Source organism: Coturnix japonica, chromosome 1 (assembly GCF_054131305.1).
Source record: "Coturnix japonica strain WE chromosome 1, WE-NBRP24, whole genome shotgun sequence".
Classification (NCBI taxonomy): domain Eukaryota; kingdom Metazoa; phylum Chordata; class Aves; order Galliformes; family Phasianidae; genus Coturnix; species Coturnix japonica.
Window position 1 is genome coordinate 49,112,774 of NC_140663.1, and position 25,496 is coordinate 49,138,269.

The 25,496-nt window shown below is 42.1% G+C and overlaps 1 protein-coding gene across 4 annotated transcripts in view; it reads right to left on the reverse strand.

Moving 5' to 3' along the window:
* APPL2 (adaptor protein, phosphotyrosine interacting with PH domain and leucine zipper 2) overlaps positions 1–22,069 on the reverse strand; it is a 31,496-nt gene extending 9,427 nt beyond the window's left edge. For 2 of the 4 annotated variants that reach the window (XM_015864228.3, XM_085518669.1), the window contains exons 1-9: positions 21,862–22,069; positions 18,686–18,784; positions 9,816–9,875; positions 9,271–9,342; positions 6,903–6,990; positions 4,918–4,959; positions 4,740–4,798; positions 3,626–3,772; positions 1,920–2,002 (exon numbers count right to left, since the gene is read on the reverse strand). In XM_015864228.3, coding sequence (XP_015719714.2) covers positions 1,920–2,002; positions 3,626–3,772; positions 4,740–4,798; positions 4,918–4,959; positions 6,903–6,990; positions 9,271–9,342; positions 9,816–9,875; positions 18,686–18,784; positions 21,862–21,915 — 704 coding nt within the window. In that variant the 5' untranslated portion in view covers positions 21,916–22,069. Of the gene's footprint in view, positions 1–1,919; positions 2,003–3,625; positions 3,773–4,739; positions 4,799–4,917; positions 4,960–6,902; positions 6,991–8,051; positions 8,100–9,270; positions 9,343–9,815; positions 9,876–18,685; positions 18,785–21,861 lie in introns of those variants that run through there. The other 2 variants (XM_085518663.1, XM_015864243.3) reach the window with 2 other exon arrangements.
* Between the last annotated feature and the right edge of the window lie 3,427 nt (positions 22,070–25,496).

Consider the following 25,496-nt stretch of genomic DNA (forward strand, 5'->3'; position numbering starts at 1 on the left):
CTTTAAGCATCCCCTACTTGCTGCCCTTTTGGTATACATGAGTAGGTGATACAGGCTCTGTACAGAGCCTGTATTTCTTAACAACAAAACTGCCCCAGCACCGTCAGAGTTTCTGAGACTGTAATCTTCTTCCTAAGGCCCACTTTTCTTATCTTCAAGATAGAAAGATATGAAAACCTGTCAGTTCTGTAAGTGCACACATTTGTGGCAGCTAGACCAAATGGTTACTGAGAGTATTTCAATAGTTTATCCTTTCTAATATGTTGTGACACTGCTAGCAGTATTTACTATATAGATTAATATATTTCTAAATACGAAGAGTCAGTTTCACAGTCAGCTTAAAGAGATGCAAGGCTACATCAGGGCTGAAATTCTGTAAGGACGCAGTGGTTCTCCTGAGCTTGTTCCAAAGAAAAACAAATCTTACAAAAAGCTTTCAGCTTGATTAGCAAGCAGGGCTGACTCACTGAAGACTTGTGATCCCCAGCACTAAAGGAGGAAAGGAGTGGGCAGCACGTTTTTCAGTGGCTGCATAACCTTTAGTAATGAAACCATGTCCTGTGTCAGTAAGTGCTTCACTGCACAGTGTCATTCACGATTCTGCGAGCTTCTCGTTGGGGTTTTCCAAAGATGTCACACAGCTGCACCAGTTACATCTGAGCTGCCCTTTCTGGTTTAGCTGAGTGACAGATAAACATCAAAACCAGACCCAGACAAGTAAAGCAGTCTATTTCTGCTTCCATTCAGCGCTGTGTCCTATCTAGAAGACAAACACGCCAGATTTTTCAACGAGTGCTTATTCTACAGATAATCCAGTGGTAAGATCCTCCCCGTGCCTGTAAGACACAGGCAGTGTGGCTACCCTTAATGAAGGTCACTACTTCAAGGGAGCTGAAAGCCCATCCTCCGAATTGTGCAAACACTGTGCAGACTGCAGAGGAACTTATCTCAGAACTGAGCTCAGAAGGAGATATAAATAAGCACAGAGTTATAGGAAATAAAAAATTATTTAGAAAAAGACAGTCTCCTACACAGGGAATTACTTATAGCACTATTCTCAAATTAACAAGTATGCACTGTTTAAAATGCCACCAAGTCAGAATAAGTGATGATTTGAACATACTCCAGTATGAAAGGTATGAAGCTATAAAGCAGAGTGTTCTGTTCAGTGTTCCCATCAATTTAAAATAAACCATGAGTGTTCTCTCTAATGTGATTATGTTTTAAATGTAAAGTTTACAACATTTACAAGGACCTAATTATAATTAACGTCGATCTTCACTAGAACAGAGGAGAACAAAGAGAGGGAACAAGGAAGAAAGGATCTCAAAAGTAGAAGCACAGAAGTGGGGCAGTTTATTGAAACAGGTACTTAAACAGAACAGGTTAAACTCAGTGAACTGACACAGCCTACGCTGGATGTGACAAGTACTTTCTCTAGGGCAAGGCGCTTTAATTACCTTGTGTAGCTACAACATTACAGGTCCAAAATCTTTATTTGGAAGGTTGCTGTAATAGTAATCTATGAGAGCAAATGAGTATAAATATCTCTAATTCAGAATGCACTTTCACTTTATTATATTAATTTTACTAACCCCATTTCAAGCCCAAATGTCATGCTTTTCTGTTCATGAAGAGACACTGCAGTATGAGAAAGCATTTGAGTGCTTCCCTGGCTACACTAAAAATACTCCTCAGTGCACTGACAGTACTTTCCTTTATGTGCACAAACATCTCCCCCCCCCCCCCCCCCTTTCCACTTGCTGCCATACCAAAGCATGTTCAACAGTACAATACAAGCACAAAAGGACACTCCTGTGTTAGAAATAGCAGCACTGTCCATTACATGCAAAAAGGTTACAGTACTATAACTCAGACTGCAAAGGAACACACAAAGTGAAACAAAAGTATTATGTCACCTCTGAACCATGTCCGAAACAGAAGTCAAAAAGCTGTCCAATCTTTTGGAAAACATCTCTGCTCCTTTCTTAAAAAAGTTGATCTGAAAAACATAAAGAAGTGACACTGGAAGTCATCTCAGTTCTGATTTCTCTCAAGTAACAGATTGTGAGGACTGGGTTAACGCTGATCCCGTTATGACTGATAATTTGGGCTGGCAACCAAATAATGGTTACAACAACCGTGTTGTCTTTCTTTGTACTTTTCTCTTTTGCACCTTTCCACGCTCTCATATGCCCTTTTACACATAAGCTATTGGCTGCTGACAGGTGTGTTTCCAATGAACTAGCTGAATGACCACAAAGAGGAAACATGCAGCCTTCTCCCACACTGACACCGTGCAGAATCGGGTCTGTGGTGTTACAAGCCACACAGAGAGAGCTCCCTTCAAGATAGATTCCCTTGAAGAATGCTTCACCTCTTCATTTCAGAAGCCTACTGCAGGAGGGAAGAACGCTGCATTCCACTGACAATAATGAGGGACTGACACGTCCAGTTTAGATTTTGAGGACGGTTTTCAGTCAAATAAATCCTGTACATCAGCCACTACTTCTTGTAAAAATTCCCTATGTTCTGCTCTTTCTTTGGAAATGTGAAGTATTTGCCACAGGTTTTGAATAATTAATAAAGAAAATATACAGTTTAAAAGCTGAAGGGTGCCTTTCCCATGACAACCTGAGACTTTCCTGCACAAAGCATTGAGATATGGCAGTTTTACCAAATAAAATAAGCTGTTTGGCTTCCACAAAAGAGAAACTGCTGCAGTTCTTTTGCTTGGGATAAGCAATTATAAAACAAAGAAGCACTATCAACTCCCATGGTGGAATAAGTGACTGAATTCTCATTAAAGACCTATTTTATACAGAGCACATTATCAGCAAAAAACAGAGGACAGTGGATATGATGATCCACGCTGCCATCTCAGACCACTGCACCCATTTCTATTATTTTCCCAGCCCTGCTCTCATTTTTCCCTTCGCTTTCTTTCATCAGTTTCAAAGCACAACAGATACCTAAGATGGGCCAGTAAAGAGAATCAAGTGCTGTTGAAAGCACTGGTTTATTAATCCTCCTAATCTCCTGGAGAGTCAAATTAGCAGTACTACTACCATACCTAACAGATCTGAGAAATGCATTTTCAGCCATTACAACAAATTGCTGGCAGATTGAAGACTAGACACAGGATTTGTTTGCTCAATCCACCCTACTCATTTTGCTCAATCCACCCTACTGTTCTGTTCTTCTAGTTCTCCAGTGCATGCTCTGTTCCTTGTGGTGCGCACTCCTCATGAGTATGCTGAGCATTACATGCCAGGAGGGAAAGTGCTACATGGGAGAGTTTCTGCAGACAGTGAGTAAACAGTAGAAGTAAATGCTGTTGTACTGAAAACTTAGCTGTGAAAGAATTAATCCCAGGCTGATTTTGCATACAAGTGAACAGCACGTTTTTTTCCCCTCCGCTTGTATCTCTCTTCAATACCTAAACACTGAACTGCCCATCACAAATGTAAACAGATGTTAAAACCCAGGCAAGCTGAATAAAGTTTTGGGTTAATTTTCTCTGTTTTCATTTGTCAGTTCTCATAAACTGATCAATCCAGAGCTACAGTGTTTTACTGTTCCCAGGGAACAGTAAAAGAACTAGCTGTAGTTTTACCATCCATACCTGTCCTCGGGTATATCCTAGCATGGGTTCCATCATTGCCACTCTCTTCCTGTACTGCAGAGCGTTCAGGGCACAGTAATATTGCAGAGATGAAAGATGCTGCTTTCTCCTTGCATTCGCCACTTCTTTTGCCACTTCTGCCTTATGCTACATAAAAATTGGCAAGTAGGTTGACAAATTGTTACTGTGCATAAGGACACATTTACTGATTAGTTTCGAGTTCGCTTTAGACAAAAATTCATTACAGAACTTCTAACTTTACAGAACTTAACATAAAGGATGAGAAACTAACAAAGGAAATCCAAAACCAAAATCAACTTCAAGCCCTGCTCTGTAAAAATACTTAAGCATTTTGGCAGTGCCTGTGGTTATTAACTACAAAACGACCACAACTAATATTCTGGATCTGGTCTCAATACAAAAGATTTGTTTTCAGCTGAGTTCACAACACAAAGCCGCCAAGCGCAGAACACAGAGATGAATAATTCATCATTATGCTGTATCACATTCTGTTCTGCAATGCACACCCTTTGAAGGACCATCCTGTAGAACTGAAGCCCTCCCAGCACAGGGCTATCGTACATTTCTGGCATACAGAGGCATTTACTTGGGAATAGTGGTCCAGCAGACAAGGAAAGCAGAAACGCAGAGCAACCCCACCAACACAGTTTGGTGTGCCATAAACGACAACTTACAGGCAGATGTAGAAGAACGGAATGCTTTATAAATAGCAGACACAAGGCTTTGAGACACACTTTGAAATGAATTGTACCCAGTGATGCAGCATCACCATGTTGGCTGTAAAACAGTAGGCCTGTACAGGTCTATTTATAGCCATTTGGCTATAGCCATTGCCTCCATCTGAAGAGATCCTCTGGACCGCAAGGGCTGTAATTCAGCAACACTTGCCTAGCTTGGAGAAACAGGTATAACTGCTGAATTCATGTCTGAAAGCTTTGTGTCTGCTTAGAAAATAGATCACCACTACTCCTGAGCTACTGTGAATTTAACTGGTGAACTCTCCAAAGTTCACAAGCTTATCCAAGGATTAGCTACAGTGACGAAGACAGAATGGCTGATGAAAGCTTTTCCTTTTCCCTTTATCGTTCTTTACCTTTTCATTTTCTTTCCTTTTCGGTAACCTGCTATACTTTGCCATGGACACGTCATGTTCTGTAGACAAGGAATATTATTTTTTTTAGAAATGTGATGTGTGTCTGCATAGATTAAAAATGTCTTCTGTGATATAACAGGTGCATATCATTAGAAAGAAAGAAAACTAGGAAACATACCAGTGCTGGCAAGGCCAAAAAGATCCTTCAACGTGCTTACTTCTGAAAAAGAGAAATCAAATATTCAGAGTAAAAACTGCTGTAAGCACTGGGTTCAACTGAGATCACTGATGGCACGCTTAATGCCTGTCATTCCAGTCCTTTCAAAGCAGAGTGTCACACCTGTCTTCATAATTATATCATACCAGATCAGTCACAAGACAAACAGACAGGCAGACAGGAAAATAAGAGTGGAGTTAGTTTACTTGATAGATGAAGTTATCACCATGAAAAATACTCCTCATCTGTCAGTGTAGTTTACCCTAAGAACACCACTTCACTATGCCTGCTATCACAAAAAGCCCATGTCTATCAACAGTTCTGAACATCCTGCCAAAGTTTATGTGATATCAAGAGATTTAACAAAGTCCCAGTGACACACGGTCTAAGCCCCATCCATGTATGTCATCTTCTCCATCAACATGGAACTTCTTTTGCTACTGTCTGTGAAAATAAATACTTATCCATTATATCTGATTACCAGCTATGACACTGATGTGGCAAAAGCTGGCCACCAGTTTCTCATGCAGGTAAAAGAGATACCAGACAAGTGACTCAGCTTTGAAAATCATGGGGTACAAACTGCTCTCAGTGCTCATATCAGTGCACACTGTAACTGGCAGAATCCTTCTCAAAAGGCTACAAAGCAAGCAAGTTCATAAGACCTGCCATTATGCAACTGTGAAAAGAAAAAGGGTACAACTATAGGATGTCATCATGGTCTCTGATTATTTGTAACAACCTATTCATAAATCAGCTTCATGCCAGCTCTGTCTTCCCAGAACACTTTCACGTGATTCTAATGTAGAATTATTAACAAAAGTGTTACCCTACAGATTGTGAAAAAGGTGACTGGACGGACAGGTAGAATGAATAAAATCTTGACATCTAGGGAAACTAAATAAACTTCCATAATTTCTTATGAAGCAGCCAAGGTTTGGTTTCTGTCTTTCCTGACTCCTTCTATGAACAAGGAACAAAATCCCTGTAGATGGGAAATGATTCACTGTATCAGTGAAGCCACATTAAGGAGGTGTTACAGCCTTTATAGAGCCAACATCTTACCATCCAAATACTGCTACATATTCTTTACACTATACTGTGAGCAACATATTCGTTTTTATAACCACCTTGATATCTCTGCAGTTTCAAATGAGATTTTATGGTATAAGAAAACTAAACTACTCACTACGTAGCTGCAGGGTTTGGGTTGTTTTTTGTCTCCCATATCATGATGCCTTTAAGAAGTATATAAGCAGGAGAGTAAATTTAGCATGAAAAATGGTTGTTTTTCCTTTAATTCTGTAGTAAGAACTCACATTTCTGCTGCATGAGAAGGTCAGTGTCCTTGATCTTGACCTTGAAAGCATTTGTTTCTTGAAATTACACCCAGTGTTTGCAATATTGCTTTGCTGTTTAAGTACAAAATTTCCAAGCTTATGCAATTGAGTAACTTGGAACTACCTGCGTACGGAAGGGACTTAAAGGGGACTTACTGCTTAAAAGGGAGGGGATATATTATACTGTGAAGTTAGGAAAGTATTCCTGCTTGTGCTTTTCAAACAATCCCAAACTTCTGCAGAGGGACTGATGCTGTTTGCAAGCCACATTCACTGCTACATTTCCCTGTTTTAGGCAACTAAATCATCCCTGGCTTCAATGAAAGTATGCTTGTGTAAAAGTGCAGTAACACAACAAAGAACAAGGTTGTATATTTCCAAACTTAACCCATCCAGGGCATAATGTATATGTGGTGAAATTGCACTGTTTACATCTGAAAGAAAGTGTCTGTCAATGCAATTCTACACCAGGGAAAAGAAATAGAAACAAAAAAACCCCACAACTTTATCGTGGGTTATCAGAAGAACAAATTCTTACGTGGGACTATACCTCAGCTTATTACAACATAAGCAAGAAGGAAAATTAAAATTTACAATACAACCTACCTGTGAGATCCTTCTCCCGAAATTGTACTATTGGGAGAATCATTGTATCTGCAAGCTGTTTTGCCAGTTCAGAATGGAGAACATTGAGCTAAAAGAGAGAACAGAGAAATGATCTAAGACACGACGCAATTACAATAACACACACTGTCTGTCACTGAACTCTCCACAACCAAGAGAGTTGATACAGGCTATAACATACATTTGTTAACTTTATTAACAAGCAATAAAAAGTTCTTAGCAAACCTTTCCTCGAGAAAAATTATGTAAATGGTGGATTTATATTTCCACCATTTGGGATCAGAAACATTGCAACAAGACTGCCAAGTGCCACTACAGTTCGCAGAATCACAGAGTTGTTTAGTTTGGAGGGATCTCTTGATATCATCTGCACAAACTACCTGGCTCAAGTAGGGTCAGCAAGAGTAGGCTGCCCAGGCCTGTGTCTAGTCAGGTTTTGAGTAACTTCACAGATTAACATCTCTATACTACTAATTGTTCTGGCCTCATCCAAGCCTTCTCCAGGGCATTAAAAATCCACGAGCAGCAAACATCAAGTGAAATTCTGCTATTGGCCCTTTATACTGGTCACTTTGGAAATTCATGTCAAACACATCTTAACACTACATAAAGAAAATCAAGCACTGATCAAGTTAGTAGAAAAATGATGCTTGTGGCTACAGACCAGTACTTCAGTGCTTGAAGCACAATTTTGAGAGACAGATGGGGTTTTGCTCCTGGTTAATTCCCTCCTACTGCTTTTTAGAGATCCAAGAACTTTCCAGTTCCCAGAGGAACTACGTTAGAGCAGTTTACCATTAATTCTAGTTATTAACCAAGTAAGATTTCATGTATAATCTGCCTTTGCCAACCAGTTTTTGTCAGTCTCTATAGCACAGAGTTACAGTTCCACTTCTATGACCACAATCTCTCTCCATTCACAAGGATTGCTCAGAACACAATCAAAAGGAGCAATATTCAACTTTCATAGCATTTTCCTGTTCTTTCTTTTGTGTGTCTCTAAAGTTCAGCAGACAAAGACATATTTTAAAGCATGTTTGACATCATTTAGGAAGAAGGAGAGGCTTGTGTGTTAGCAATGGCATGCTGAATCTTAAATGGGTTGTGACAATTATCATGCTGCTAGAGTACCTAATATGGGATGATGCCATACACGGACACAATAATCCTTGCACTTGCTCACAGTATCATTCTGAAGGCCTGCAAGGGGATTAGGAAGGAAGGATGAAGTCAGCTTTTCTCACCTGACAATACAGAACTTAACGAGGGCAACTCAACACCTATACAGAGGACAACTGGAACAAAGGTATAAGGGATATCTATCACACATAAAAGGAGGCTGAGGAACAAGAAAGCTCTTGTGAGGGAAAATGTGACTGAAAGAACTGAGCAGCAAGGTTCTCTGGTTTCAGCTCACAAAAGGAACAGGTCTCTCTTAACTAGGAAGGAGAAAGTTGCAGTTTTTAACTGCTCATACTTCACAAAGATAAATACAAGGCTTTTAGCAGTAAACGATCCTTCCAGCTGTCTCCTGAGAGCACATGTGCAGCAGAAAGCTAAGGGCAAACTTCACCTTTAAGATTCTTCTCATTGTATCACCAGAGTAATCCATGGGATAAGCGCAGCACTTCAAATTATTAACTGTCCGGGGATCTGGCTCAAACTGAAGCATTTAAAACTTGAAAAAGTATATGCCATTTTTAAATCAAATGAAGTTAAAAATGTTCCCAGTCTATTTGAAACATGTCCTGCTTCAGACTCTTTTCTAATTCCCCTATTTAGTAAGCTGATATTTGCTTTGTGTAAGGGTGGCTAATATAAAGATGTTGACCAAGATGGTGGTAAATAATCAAAGGTTATTAGTAAAGAAAACTCACCAATGTCGATGCCTTGACTGGAAAGCTGAGGCAGTCTCCACTGGGGAACGATCTCCAAGAGATGCTGCCTCAGTGGTGGTCAGCCCTTAAATGAGGTCTCAGAGGAGGTGGAGTTGAAGTCCACCCCTCCCAGGAGCACAGCTAGATTACTCTCACCTGTGCTCCCGCAGCTGACCCAACACTTGCCTCAGCTAATTAATCAGTGGTTCAAGCTGTGATTTCCCATACACTTTGAGAGTAGCATGTGAGAGGAAGCCACAGATCCAGCTCTGGTGCTCCGCAGAACTAAAGGTATCATTAGCAAAGGGCAGCACTACGCTTCTTTCCGCCTCTGTTTAAATGACTCTGTAAAACCCAGGCACAATCTAACCTTCAGTGGGAAGGTTCAGAAGCAAAAAAGAAAAGATCATAAGAAATAACCCTCCAATATTCTATTACCATTGTAATAATAGAGTACTGGCAGTTCAAATTACCTCATCCACAACTTTGGAAAAGTAATGAAGGGTGGATATCACTTCTTCATCTCCCTTTCCTAAGGCAAAATGCTGCAAACAGAAACATGCCTTTGGTGAGTATCAACAAAGCTGACACAGGAAGCGCTTTACTACACAGGTAAAAAATAGGTCTACAGTAAAATTAAATGAAAAAAATAGCAACTCAATAATACCAGCTCTTTATACTCTGTTTCTCCTCTTCAAAATTAATAGATTTGAGAGAACATGCAATGAATGCTTATTAGGGTCCTGTTAAAGTTAGAGTCACATCATAGGAACCAATTAGCTTGCATCTTCATAAATTCATTAACCAATAATTTGCACTGGTTTTGTTTCTTTCTTTCTTTTATATCTTCAGATGCTGAGAAGTGACCTAACAACTTCCTTGAGCATCTCAGACCATTTTGAAATGCACATGAAATCAAGTAAATGCAATGGGCTAAGCACTTTTGGAAAGAATGCTATTAGAACAGGATTCTTTGCAGGTGCTGACGGGTAAACCACAGGTGAGATGTTGAACATACCTGCTTTTCGTAGGCAAGGAGCTGCTTCGAAAGCTGCTGTGTGGCAAGACACATTTCATTCTACAAACAGAAGTTACGTATTAATAGAAGCACTTGAAAGTCTTTAGCCCTGCTGTTAATACTATTCCTTGACAGAATCCACAACTACTTACACTAACATTCAGTTGTACATGAACAAACATTCCCAAAATGCCTGAGTAGAAAAGCAGTAATGATGTGTCAATTTCTAATTAATATATTCACAACGCCAGCACATCAACTGCTGTTGCCCTGATTTGTTAGCAGTGACTTAAAACTGAGAAAGTAAAATGGAGCATGGGGAACCGAGTTCTGCTTTAAACCTTGACAGATCCTTTTCTCTTCCCTAGTAAAATACAAAACTCAGCACTTTTCATTTAAAAATTTCTATATTTGGAGGTGGAAATAAAAGGTGTTCAGGCCACAGAGAGCCTGGAAATCATGGCAATCTCTGAACTGCTTTAACATCATTATGCTGGGACTGGTACTGAAAATGATTAAAACTAGGACAGAGTTTGTGTGTTCCCTCCCTGTGTCCCTCTGAGCAAGCAGAGTTGGCCATCTGGGCCAGGAATTCTGAAACAGCCTTTACTTTGGCCTCATGCCACCTCTGACATACTGCTCTACAGCCTGCTGTGCCTGCACCACTGTGGCACACCACAAAGGAGGGTTAATGCAGACAGCAGGGCTCATCCCAATCGTTCAGCCAGGCTTAGGTGTGCACAAGAACACAGAAAAAAAGAGGCATTACCACAACCCCATGTAACAGCAGCTGTACGTGAGGAGCTGCAATGTGAATGCGTAGCAGAAAAAGGATGAGCTAACTCTGACCTTTGTAATACACCGTGGTGGCAACACTCAAAGGAGGCTAAAGATGTCAGAGCAGAAGCCTTCCAAGTCACAAACAAAGGCTCTGAGCTGGAGTTGATCTGGATCCAAACTTGGATCACGTGCACCTCATGACTATTCTCACCATTCTCACCACAGTGGGCTAGTCTTGTTTATTGTCTCAGACCAGTCACTACACTTTCATCAAGCAGTAATACTCAGGATTCATGCAAGATGTGCAGGTTGATTACACAGACTGTAGAGTTTCTAACACGAAAAGGCTTTACACAACTACTTAACACGAAAGTATTTCCGAAACCAGTGGATGGATAAGGATGTTGTGACTTAATATGTTAACCAGCCTTGTTAAGAGCTCAGGGGAGGATGGGAATAAGCCTTAACTACCTATCTGCAGGCAGCACAACACAGGTCTGAGACTCTGCCACCTGCAGAGTGGGAGCTGGCTGGCAAGCAGGGACTTGATGACAGGAGGAGGCTCTCTCCATGTGGACTGATGACATGAAAAGGGTGTGCTTGTTTGCGTGCGTGTGGCTGGAGCCCAAAGATGAATTTAAGACTACAGAAAGCAGCACAGAGTTTCTCAGGCCTGGGATCTTTGCCATGAATACAGCCTCAAAGCCCAGTAAGAACTGTAAGAACAGCAAGTCCTCACACTGCAACGTAGTTGCTGTGTGCTACTTTTATAGTTGGATTGATGTCAGAAATCCTTTGAAATCATCTGAATTTAGAAATATGCTTCTTGCTTCTTTTTTCCCTTTTCTTTCCCCACAGAAAGTCAGGCTGACTATGGGACAACCATTCCGCATGTTATTCTCCCACATATTACTTCTGCCCCATTGATGCCAGCAGGACACATTTCTGATAGCTCTCATTGGATTGATTCTTTGTGTCAAAACACCACCAACCCTTTACTCAATCCTGCCCACACAGAGGAGGGAAGCCCAGGTCCTGCCTCCAGTTTCCCAACCACGCCAGACTTTGCAGAGGTGCTTTCATCACATCACACACACAACACAAACACTTGTAAAACAATTCAGCCAGTGAAATTAAACACAATCACATTGCATAAGGAACAGGAAGAAGGCAAACTGCTTTGCTGACCTAGTAGTAATACTGCATTGCTAAACACACTAATCTGGGAAAGTTTGGTTAATCCTCCTCCATTTGTTCCTAATCAGCCTTCTCCTCCCCCCGCCCTCAGACTCCCACTTCTAATCAGTCTCGAGACTTTAAAGCTATTTGCATTTCTTCAGTTGGCAGATCTACTGAATCCAGGGAAATCATTTTAATAGGTTTCAACCTAGTTCCTAAACATTTTGCTACAGAATACAGCAACGTTCACTTCCTTTATCCTGAAGTGACTGAAATTCAGCAAACCACAGCAAATGAACAGCTATTGCCCAGTCCCAGCTGCCTACTCAACATCTCTTCCACACTGATCATCAAGCAGTGCTGGAGTGGGAGAGCTATTGACAAGGTAACACTCTCAGGCAGAAACATAACAAAGACCTCAACAGAAATCCAGATATTCTACATGAAGGCAAAATTAATCAGCATCAATCTAACACAAGCGGAAAACCAAAAGATTCAACACCATTCCGTTCAGTTCTTGGGTTACTTCAGTGCCTCATATTGCCTTCAGACAAGTCATGCCCAACTGTTGGTGCCTGATCTAGTGCCAGAGTAAAGGCACATGATTTTCTGGGCTGGTTCCTCTCTCTTCATTATCACCCTTTATTCACCAAGCTGTTACTATCAAAGAGAGCATGACTTTTCTGTTATGCATCAGTAATAGATCTCCACTGCATTAACCATTTATCAGTGAGACAGTCAGTCACTTTTCAGAGTCTCTTTCTTCTATTTTCCCCAAATAAACCCTGAACACCAATACATTCAAGCCAGACAACTACCTGCAGAGTGTCTTCCAGCAGACTTCAGATTTGAGGTCATGTAAAGGATTAGGTTGAGCTATAAATTAACTTCTAAAGACAGGGAGCTCTTCCATCATGTCTACTTCCAATCCCGATCCTTCCTGCAAAGCTACTTTCCTACACCAGCTAAAGCTGGCATTTTTAAAACTCTGCAAGTAACCAGCACACAGAACTGCCAAATGCTCCTTTACGTAAGCAAGATAATGGAGAAAGTGTTTATTCATGCAGCCTAACCATACAGAATGAAATAATGTTTGGCTTACATTTGGTGTAATGTCTGATAAATTAGAAAAGAAACAGCAAAGTGGTAGAAGGAGGAGGTGCAGAAGGCAGCTGCAGCCCTCGCATCCTTCCAGAAGCAGGGAGCACATTTACCTTCTGGGTCTTGATATGACTGTTTTGTGCATCTCTGTCTACAAGCACGTTACCTTCCTGCAAAATACAATTCTCCAGCAGCCTGGTATACATTACAGCCCTACACATTTAGGTTTCCATACTAAATGGCTTGGAAACTTGAACCCAGGGCTGAATGAAGCCAAAGCCTCACCAGCGCACTCAGGCTGCCCAGCACGTTACAAGATCAGGCAAAAATACAGTTTTCCCTGCAGCTGAGTCACAGCGTGGCATTCAGTCCTCGCAAATATGAACGACTAAGCAAAGGATCATCTAACAGCTGCAAAAAAGAAAGGCATTAGTCAAAACTGTGCTGTAAAACAGCAGAAGCAGCCACCATAGGAATGTGTAGTTAATGTGGAAAGGATCTCTTTTCAGTGTCCTGCAAAGTAACTACTGTCAGCAGGGCATCTATGTATGATGCTTCCTTGGACCACTCAGATCTCCAGATCCTGCTTAGTGCAGTGCTGGCTTGCTTTCAAGCATGGTGTCAACTCAAACTCCAACATAAGTATTAAAAGAAACTCCCAGGGCTTAGTAAACACATTAGTTCTCATGTGATAACACTCTGTTTACCTGTCAGCAGCATATGGTGAATAGACCTCACGGTGCAAACCCACTGCTAATAAGGATCAATAATAAGATACATAAGATTCACAGAAGCCTCTTCTGAAGGTATTTTTTTCAGAGTTTGTCTAATCTGATACTCTGTTGAAACTTCTGTGTGAAACTGAAATGCTCACAAAATTTATTGTTTCAAAAGACTTTCCAGGCAACACAGCTTTTCCATCAGCCGTGGAATTAAAGCAATTAAAAGAAGGAAGAAACATTGTTTACTCATTATTTTGGCACAAACTAATTAAAGAATTCAGAACTGCTGGGGTTAGCTGTGTGACATAACAAACCTCAAAATCCATACGAGTTCTCTAGAACTTGATATCATCTACTGATTACAGCCTGATAGATGCTGATTTACAGTCAGCATACAGGAAGACGAAACAAGGAGCACTGTCGAAAAACAAAGCCTCATGAATTTGGGCAGAGAAATAACACTGTTATAGCACTACTTCAACTAGCCCTGGACAGATACAAGCCATCCTACTACCTAGTAAAGCAATGCACACAAACCAAGACTATTTCCTAACTGCTGAGAGTCTCCCTGAGCCTGGCCATCAAGAGGCAGCCAGCCCCAGAGCACCTTGGTGCCTTACCCATGTGACTGCCAGCACAAGGGAACTGCTCACAGAGACACTGACACTGACCCCAATTCTTCCTCACAATCCCCACACTGTTCTTCTTCTGGGTATATTGCTAAAGGCAATGTGGGTTTTGTGCCACCACTGTTTTCAGCACCTAGACAGATCTGTCAGGAATAATGAGATGAAACCTCTTTCCAAGGACAAAACAGTCTGTCTCATTTTCTTCTAATTTGCTTAACTGTTTATTGCTTCTAATTGTCAGTAGAGACACAACAGTCTCCGGAGTTTCTAAACGGCATTTTATTTCGTCAAGTGAAGATCACACATTTCTGCAGCATGATGGAAAACCAGAGATGATGGCAAAGCTCTGACAATAAATCCTATAGCAGCAGGAAGACAGGAATGTGAGCTGCTCACCACCACCACGGAAGCCTCAGCACACAACTTCAGTAAGCAAAATTTTCTACTAATCCCTGCTAGCTGCATCACCTGCTGCTCAGGTAACACAGTGAGCAGAGTGGTCAGCACAGCACACATAGAAACAAGTAGCAGAAATGCTGTGGTATGTAACGCTGTGTAGTGCAACACAGAGGTTTGCTTGCAGTGATGAAGAACAAACTCCTTAAGGAACATTTCTGCATGACCATCCACGTGACAGACTATTTTGGGGGTTCCACTGGAGAAAAGAACCACAGCAGGAAGCACAATAAGGATTATTTGAAGAAGAGATATAAAAGTACTTCTCAATATTTACACATGTGGGTTTGCCAGATCTGAACCTTGCTCCTTGAGCACAGCTCATGCATTCGGTCCCTGTGACCTTCTTCTGAACACAGCAGTCACACACGGCACCTGCTCTACCGGCAACATGAATTTCTGTTGGAATACATATTGACCTGAAAGGCAAGATCCGCAGCACCCAGCAGGATTCTGTGGCTCAAGGTTAAAAATTCAGGGATTAAAAAAAAATAAGAAGCCCTCAAAAAGATTCCTACTTTCCAAGTGTTTGTAAAAACCTTCGGGTAAGTACTTCTATCTGTCTCATATTCCTTTTGAATGCATTGACCCAAGCACTTAGAGCAGCTCTTGCTGTCAGTTTGCAGACTTACTGTGGCAATGCACACAAAGCAGCATTCCAGGACAAATATCTGTGTATATCCACATGGGTAATTAGCAGCTTCCACTTGGTATTGACAGCAAGTCCCCTGAGACCCTGCAGAGCATCCATCAAGAACCGCCAACTATTGTTATTGGATCGCAATAGTAGTGGTTTGTTTTTATTGTTATTGGATCGCAAATGTAGTGGTTTGAACTACATGGCAAGCCAAGTTTTCATCACAAAGAAACACCAACTTCTAGTGAAAGTCTCCAGGGAAAGTTGAAAACATGGCTGAGATAAATCTGGGAGATCTTATAGTTTAGAACATACTCAAAAAGAAAAAGGTTTACAATGTTAAAACTGTTATAACTGTTTTCAGCGGACATAAGCTCCTATTTCTCAGTACTGTGGATGGGTAAAACCCACTTTTTTTTGTCTAACTGCCACAACTGTGATCGCAGCCATTTTTCTGGCTGTGCAAGTAGAACTCTTATCACTGCTTCAGAAAAGGTCAGTCCCTGTGATTCCTATTATACAGATAAGGAAGTAAGAGATTGAATGGCAGCGACTCTGCAAAGACAAAGCAGTCAGGAAAACAAAACAAAAGCAAATTCAGAATCTGTCTCCTCACTACTCTCAACTTCTACACTCTCTCCACTAAATATCATTCCCTCTCAGCCTTGAAGGGTGCTGGGAACACATCCCAACAGGCAGCTAGTGAGGCCCAGATACTTGGTCTCCTAACAAAAGCACAAGGAAAAAATGATTTTCCCTAAAGCTGTGATTAAGCAGAAAAGAAATATTGTACACAGATATTTCTTAGCCTCCCACTCACATTTTGTGGCCAATTCAGTGTCATATTTCTCCTTCTGATGCAAATGCAATCATAACATTTTGTAGTAAAGGGTGTACATCTCCAAAACTGAATGTGAATTCAATCTGAAAGAGTGCATTCTTCGGAAATATTCAGAAACAGCTCCTTAAAAGGAAAGGCTGCCACTTGCAAAGCTCGTTTAAATTAGTCAGAAATCAGTGTTATCCTACATGGCACCAGCAATGTGGGATTAACCACAGCATATGGCTGAATTAATTATTCCACTTAATTTTTATTTAAAAGTCAGAATTCTATCCCAACCGTAGCATAATCTCATGCCAAAATACCAAGACTTTTTAAGACAGAGACAGAGGAAAAAAAGTTTTGGTTCCCTTTAACACTTACATAATTAATTTGATCTGTGCTTGCTTGTTACTGTAATGCCTTTTATTGCACATACAGTTTTAGGTCCCAGGTACTCAGATCCAAAAAGAAGCCACAACACAACATTCTCTAGGAATTAAACGGCAACACTACTAGCACTAAAAGCTAAGCAAACAAGCTTGGCCAAGTCTTTATCACAGGCTGCTAAGCCTGCATTTTCTTAAGTCAGCAGCAGTGCAGAGAGCCATCCTGGGCACCCCTACAAAGTTTGACTTTAAACAACAGTTGTGTGCCCCACATCTCCAAATGGCATCAGACATCTGTTGAAATATCTCAAGACACACATCTAATACCTGTAAGTGATTGAATATTTAGATCAAACAAAAGCAGGAGCTGTGCAGGAAGAAGAGGCCAAGAAGTGCTAGGAAAATGCAGAGACTCAGTAGTACCGCAAAGCACAGATGGGTAAATGTGCTGATATAATGAGAAAGGAAATATGTCCTAATAGCAGGGCAAAAGAAAAAGAAAAGACTAAAAACTGAGATGGAAAGGAAAAGGCAAACAAAAGCAGACAAAGCATTTTCTTGTGAATCATGGGCTAAAGTCACCACTTCCTAAAATGGCATCTGAAAAAGGCATTAGCAGTGGATAGGGACAAGTCCATGAACTCAATACTTAAAAATCAAACCTTATTTATCCTCTGATTTCCTTCTTCAACCCATTTCAATCCCACCTGCTCTTTGGTCTCAGATTTCCACCACCCAACAGGCCCACAAGCTTAAATCTCAGTGAGATAACACCCATCACTGACTCACAGTGTTGATTTTACGCCTCCTCTCAAACTACTGACAATACGCTTTATTGCTTTCTAAGCATCTGAGCTGTACTTAAAGTCTGTGATAGCTTTGCATAGGAACTTGTAAAGGTGGGTAATATAAAGATGTTGACCAAGATGGTGATAAATAGTCACAAAGGTTATTAGTAAAGAAAACTCACCAATGTCGATGCCTTGACCGGAAAGCTGAGGCAGTCTCCACTGGGGAACAGTCTCCAAGAGATGCTGCCTCAGTGGTGGTCAGCCCTTAAATGAGGTCTCAGAGGAGGTGGAGTCAAAGTCCACCCCTTCCGGGAGCACAGCTACATTACTCTCACCTGTGCTCCCGCAGCTGACCCAACACTTGCCTCAGCTAATTAATCAGTGGTTCAAGCTGTGATTTCCCATACAGATCTAAAACATTAACACGTGGTCTTCAATGGTGGATCTTCATGATGTAGGTAGCTAGACTGCTCCTTCTTCCCAGTAATAATACCAGTTAGTCCAAAGATCAGCCCCAAAGGACAGACATACACCTGCTCTAGTTTTACAGATGAACTGGCACTGATGAGCATTAGGCACTCAGTCTCCTAGTACATTCAAAGTATCGTCATTTTCCTCATCCTTCCACATTCTCTGCATCACTGCTTTAAGAAGAGGAAAAACGTTGTTCCTAAGGAGTTCACGCACCCAAATTACATGAATGCTTGCACAAGTCCCATGAGGTACTGGGTATGTCTCTAAAGGCCTAGATATGGTACTTTGAAATATCTATCCTATGCATATGGGAACCCCTAGCTTCAGTCACAAGGTTTATTTTATTTTTGGAAGCACAAGTTTTACTTTCAAATGGACTCAGTCACCTACATTGTGTAAGTGCTTGAAAAAGTGTTCTTCTGCTCCTGCTCTCCTATGTTTCACACTGACTACTTCAGGTACTCACATTCAGTATGACTCAAAGTATATGTTCTCTTTATAATCAATGGGCACAGAGTTTCTTTAAGATGGTGAGTCACAGCTACAAAGTTAGATGCCCAGGGTCAGTGTGAATATCTGTCGGTGTACCGTGTTTACGTGCAAGCAAGTAATTTTGTAAAGGGTGGCCTTCTAATATACTGTAAAGTAAGAACATACCACAGTATCCCTTCTCTGAACTGTATGGAAGCAGCCAGAGCAGGTGAAGCCTTTTTCATACATACGACTTTTCCAAGCAATAAAGGACTGAACTATCAGGTGGAAAACACCCACAACTCTCCTGAAGCTACAAGAGGCGCAGGTATTTGGCACCTTTCATGTAAAATCACAGCATCAGAATAGCGACATATCTTCTGCTGCCCATGTAACAACAGAAAAACAAATGAAAAATTACCTGAGCACCATAGACTCGCTGCATTGCCTGAAGCAACTGGTTGGTGTATTCAGTGAGGGTTCCTGCATCTTCCTCAAAGACACTGAGCAAAGAGCGAGTCTTCAAAAAAGAGAAGAAAAGCAAACAGTTTTAGTTTCAAAGGAAAATATTTTAAAGATTCGCAGTTTAAGACTCTGTAAGTAATTGGTAGCATTTTTGCCTCCCACTTTCTATAGCCCTGTTCATTCAGAATTACAAAACATGTAGAAATTACCCCTTTTGATAGGAATAGGTAAACTGAGGCAGTAGGAAGCAAAGTGACCGAAAAGCTATGGCCAGCTCCTGACTCCCCAACTCCAGCTCTAACTAATAGGCATTCCTTCCAACATAAGCAGGAATGTAAAAAATCCTGAATATCTGCCTGCTGACTACAGTAATCCAAACCATGTTAAGGACTCTGGGTCAAACACCAGCACTTGCTCACTTTACTTCCCTAACATCAGACTGCATCACAAGCACTCCTTTCCATTAGGTAATTTACAGAGTATTATTTACTCTCAGCTGTCTTGAGCAACTCTTAAAGGGCCACTGACAAAGCTAGGGGACATAACCACACCAAACAACTGAGTGCTCACCTACAACAGCAGGCACACAAGTACGCACGCATTCAGAGATACCCCCTACTTTCTCCATTCTGCCAGCTTGGCAACACATTGAGTGGAAAAAAGAGCATAGCCACAAGTATTATCTTAAAGACATGAATCCCCTTGGCTTGTTTTGGTGGAATCATCAGGAACTGTGAAGTATGTTGCTTCTGAAATGGGGAAGTAAAATAACACAGAGTAACACTGAGCTCCAGTACACAATATTGCAATGTCACTAAATGAGACAAAGCCCCTTTAACAAAGTCACAATTCATCCTTAGTCTTAACGTTGGTAAATCCAATGAGTTTGATGCTAACTAGCAATGTCTTCCCATCTGCACAGCTAATTTATTCTGCTCCAATTAGATTCATCTGCTTACCTGAGGGGCACACATAAACTCCACTACCTTACTATTAACAGAGGGAGCACTTTATCCATCCTCCTATTACAGCAGCCTTCTCATATCTCTGAAGTACCCAGGTGCCAATGTGGCAAACTTACTGGAGAGCCTTAACACGGTTTTAAGTAGCTCCACCACATTAACAAGAGGTACTTTCCCAAGATGCTTATTTTTTGCCAATCAAGATTGTATCAGTCCTGAATAACTCAAAATCAACATCCTCCAAATTAAAAAGCAGTTGCCTGAACCATAGAATCACAGAATGATTTGGGCTGGAAGGAACCATTAAGACCATCTATTAATTTGCATACCTCATGCACTTTCTAAAACATGAGGTTATGTCCTCATTTTATTACCCCTCTGTCAGTGACTGCATGAGGCTGAAGAGAATCAGGTCACTTTATGTGTAAGTATGATCATATAAGTTTCTACATTGCAAGCTCTGTGGGAGAGAGACTGTGTCTGCTTCGATTTTGTAGTATCCAGCTCAGAGAGGAACAGGGAAAAGTTACAGAACTTGAAGAAGTGATGACCAACCCAAGCCAAAACAACCTGCAAACAACCAGGTTTATGCACAGCCCAGTATTTCCAGTAATTGAAAAGGATCTGTTAACAGCCTTCAGGTCAGAAGAAAGACTAAGACCTCCAAATTCAATCTGGTGCTTTGTTCAGCTGCTTTCACTCAGTGTTACATTTTTAATCATCGAAGGAAGCGTTGACTGAAGAGGAAAATGAGTTCACCTACCCTGTGTGTCAAGTTCTTTAGCTCCATAATGCACAGGGGAGGTTGCTATTAAAAACATTAATAACTGCTCATAATAAATCTAGCACACTTTGGTACAGAGTGGAATACTGTACAGTTCAGGTCAGAAGGAACTCTGGAGGCCCTCTGGTCCAACCCCTGCTCAAAGCAGGCATCAGGCTTTTCAATACTGTTCCCAGTTGAGTATTGAAAATACTCAAGCTTTGAGATTCCATGACACATCAATATTTGACAAAAAAATCATTCTTATTAAGGTAAGCTTTCATGAAATCACAGGAAAAAAGGTTAAGAAGTGCTCAAGATGAGCCTTAAGACTCCTTAACTCCTGACAGGTGCAAGTCCAATCTTTCCTTCAAATGACTCATGACAGACTCTGTAACACCTTTTAGCCATCTGTTCCACAGTTTGCCTGTTGATTCCTCCTCCTGGCCCATCAGCAGATGAGTTCCAGTTACAGTATGGGGATACTTGGGAGCAGCACCCAAGCAAAGCCACCCTGCCCTTCTTTCTTCTCCTTTGCTTCACCCACTACTTCTGTATCTCTGCCTGCTTTGCATTTTGACCTCAAGTGTACCTTCCCCACCCTACTGGGAAATTTCCACTCTCTCTTTCCCCTTACTTCTTTCTTCCACCCCTCCTCTCATCCTCCCTTGCCAGCTCCCAAGGCCTCACATCTCCCTGGAACGCCCACCAGCCATCTTGACATGTCATGTTCTCTGCTATGGGTTTTCTACAGTGCTACTACTGCTTTTTGCAGTGAGGAGTGGGTGCTAGCATGGGAGCACAGAGCTTGCAAAGACTGGGAAGGAAAGAGTGACAACTGCCTGGCCTCCTTTCATTTAGAACGAGGTCACCTTCAGTAGGATTCAGCCCACTTACCCCCGAGGGAAGCCCTTGTATCTGACGTGCAGTCCTTGGGACCATTCACAAGTTGCAGAGGAGCGTGGCCACTGGCAGCCAGATTCACTAGCCTACTTCTGTTGCCTCTTTCCCCCACGTACCAGGAGGGAGTTAGGGCAACATGCCGTGCCCAAACACACCTCACCTCCAGCACACTCCGGATAGGACAGCGTGAGGGAAAAGCCATGGAGACGAGAACAGGCGTCGATCCCCGACCTGCCCACAGACGCAGACATCACCTGTTTTTCCCCGACAGGTGACCGTCAGGAAGCCAAAGCCTTCCCCCGACGCCACAGGGCCGCCACCAGCCGCAGAGCATCCCACGGGCTAAACCCCCCTGCCCATTTCTTCCGCCGGTCGGCAGCCGCCCCCCGGCCCCTGCCGTCCCTCTCTGCCGCGGACGCCTCTCTCCCCGCTCCCGACCCGCTCCCCGCCCGCCGACCCGCACAGCTTCAGCCGCGCCCCCCGGGCCGGCTCTGCTCCCGCTACCTGCGGGCTGTCCTGCAGAGCTTCTTCCAGGAGGAGCTTGTCCACGGCGGGCATCTTGGCGCTGGGTCGCAGGGCGGAGGGGCCCCGGGTTCGGCTGCGGGCGTCGCTCCCCACGGGGGCGGCCGCGGCTGTCCGTCCGTCCGTCCGTCAGTCAGTCCGCAGGCTGCGGGCACGGCGGCTGGCTGCGCTGGCGGGGCCGGAGCCGCTCACTCCTCCCAGTTCCCGTCTGTGGGAGGAAGCGAGTCACGGGGCAGGGCTGGCAGGGGGCGGCTTCCTGCCGCCATTAACTCCTCAGGGGCCACTGAGCTGTGTGTAGCGGGAGGCTGGAGTCCCTAGATGTAAGATTCCTCTTCCTCTCCGCCCCAGATACCATGCTTACGGCTCTGTGCCCCACACAGCAAAAAGGAGCTGTGGGCCCTCCCCGCAGCTGAGGGAGATGCACTCTGGCTGCGAGGGAGCAGGATTGCGATGGAAATTAAGGGAAAAGTGCAACCTCTGGTCTCCGTCTGTGGGGCTTGAGGGCCTCTGGCAGTCTCTGGCCAGTTGCAGTGCTCCTTGGGGTGTCCCCACTGGGCTCAGGCCATGTACTGACCCTGCAGGCTCTGGGAAGCACCCCAAGTCCTGGGTGACTTTCTGGGTTCAGGGCAGTCTCTGGAGTAGCATGTCCAGGCCCAGGGCCCCAGCACAAGGAGGATGTGGAGCTCTTGGAGCAGGCCCACAGCAGGGCCGTGAAGATGCTCAGAGGGCTGTGGCACCTGCTCTGTGATGAAACACTGGAGGAGTTGGGTTTGTTCAACCTGGAGAAGAGATGGCTGCGGGGAGATCTCTTTGTAGCTTTCCAGAACTGGAAAGGCACTTATAAGCAGGAGCAAGACTCTAGTGGATGGCAACCCTGCAGGGGAGCAGAGCTTAGTCTTTAAGGTCCCTTCCTACCTAAGCTATTCTGTGATTCTACAGCTAAGCCAGGCATGCTTTCAGGCAGTCCTCATCAGGGGTGTTTGCATTTCTTCTTATTTATGGGCTATTCTGCAATTACAAGGATGCAAAGTGCTTCGGGCATGTCACTTCCAGCTCAGTTTTTATAGCAGCCTCTAGTTCCTGAACTGCAAATCAATTAGAATAATAGAATCATTGAATATCCAAAGTTGTAAGGTACCTGTAAGGATCAAGCCTAACTCTTACACACTTGCCATCTGTAGCCTTTCATTGTTCCACTGTGGTTCAGGATGAAACTAGAGATAATAACATCTCTTTGCATCTGAATCTTGCTGGATTTTTCCACTTCTGTTATTCCTAAGCAATAATAAGCATTCTATATGGCAAGAAAGGTGACTGCTAATACAGCTCTTCTTGTTGATTAAAATACAGCCTTAGAAAAATGTTACAGATCAGCTGGATGATCATTTTATTTAATTATGTAAGAAATGTTAATTATGTAAGAAATCGTAGCTAAGGCATTTCTGAGGGTCTGACATGGATTGGTATTAATTCTGAAGCTTGTGATACGACCTTTAACCCAATGTGCCAACTCTGTCACAGTATGACTCCGCTCCAGCAGTCCTGAAGCTGGACTCCCTGTTACAGCCCCTACAGCAGGAACAGCATTCTCACGTTCAGTCTCCTTCTCCTGCCTGAACAGAGACACTGAGCTGTAATACAAGCCACTAGCTGGGACCAAATGTATCAAGTTTGATGGGCAGTATATATTTAAACAGTAATGGCTCTTTCCCATTAAGTTGTTCTTTCACCACCAAGATCTAGGTATGGTTTGTGTTTTCATTTCCCGTTGTCTTCCTTCACAACAGCTATCTTATCTGGTTCTTCTCGATGGCTTTGTTTAGTGTAGGGTTTGTGCATGAAATCTTGTTGTCATCTTTCCATAATTGAGGACTGTTATTTCCAGAACAGCTCTCACTTAAATAAGACTAAAAGTACTTGAGTAATTATTGGAAGGTGAATAGCAAGTATCTCACGTTCTTCTTTGCCATTCCTTATAGATCTAATAAACAAATCTTAGCAGCTTTGAAAAAGAACTTTCTTAGGTATTCCTGGAAGACTTATTTAAAGTGAATATTGTACATACAGAAAGAGAATAAGGAAGCAGTGGACCGAATACCTAGAATAAGTCACCTGAATGTACTTTCTATTTCCAAAAAGCCATTGCAGCATGAGCTGAGCTGGAAAACAGTTCCAGTAAGCAGACCAATGAATTTATATGTGCCTATTCTGAAAGCCACAAATGACTTGATTAGGTTAAGATAGATGCCTTTTAGATTGTGAAGGTTTGAGGTGAAGCTCCTGTAATGGCTAAAATGAAATTGATGTGTACTGCTTAATAAGACTTAATAACATCAAGTAAAATCAATACATAATTGAGCATTGAGATGAAATAATACATTGCATGAACTGATTGTATGTTTCTAGGTAGAAATGGTAAAAAAAAAATGGCAAAAGCCCAAATGTAGTTCAATGATCTCACAGCTGAGCAAAGCAAAGATTTTAAAGGCAAGGAGAAAGTTTGGATTGGTCTGTAAGCTTGAGATTTGCCTGCTATGTGTATCTCTTGGCAAAGCAACATGAAACCTTACAACATTACTGCGAATTGGCAGAAATCAGTGCTTCAAACTTGAATTTGGGGTTTTATGTGTGATAGTTTTGTTTGAGGCAGGTCAGGAATGTCTGTTGGTAACAAACCACCCAGCTGCCCAGCCAGAGCTGGAAACAGTAATGCTGAATCTGTTTGGTGCTCCTCGTGAGTCAGTGAGCCCTGCCAGCCTTAATTGACTGCTTTGGAAACAGGGCAGCTGTTCTGCATCCTTAGCATAATTTATTTCCAAATTTGATAATCCACCCAGAATTAATGGAGAGCTGACTATAATTATCTGTTTCCAGTTAGACTGGTTACAGAGTTAGTCATGTTGCGTTGTGTTTTCTTTTTCATAAGTTTCATTATAACTTTAAAGAACATATTGCATTATACTTCCTTTCTGGCTTCATACCTTGCACATTACAAGTAATGTAAAGTCACATGTTTGCTAAGTCAGCTCAGTCTATTTATGCATTTAACACAGCGACAAAGAAACCTTTGAACTACAGATGACTTTTAGAGGTACAGCAGTTTACCCTAAATTGTGTAGTTGCCTTGTATAAATACAGTGGGTATAGTTGCAATAAATTGCTTCAAATTATTATTATTGTTATTATTGTTAATAACATTAATATATATATATATATATATTTGCAAGCGAAGGATTTGAAATATAGCCTAATTACGCTCAGTGCCAAAAGCATCTGAAAACAATTTTTAACATTATGTAAAGACATTGCTGGTTAGATTAATAATAGGGTATCTATTGCACATGGAGCTTCTGGACACTGACAGAGTGTCCTGTGATTTTGTGTGTGACCCACAAGATAATACCAGGCTGAAATTATTAATTGCCATGCAACCAAGACCTCATGCTTTTTGTGTTAATGTAAAACACATGGCTTTGCTTATTTCCATTAAACACATTAGTAATATGCCAGAATGGAGATGTACAGATGTACTTGAGAGTGGGATGGATCAAATTAAAACCTCTGTGAAGGTGAAGGGTGTAACTGCCGTACTTAATTTCATGTAATTTAAGTACAAT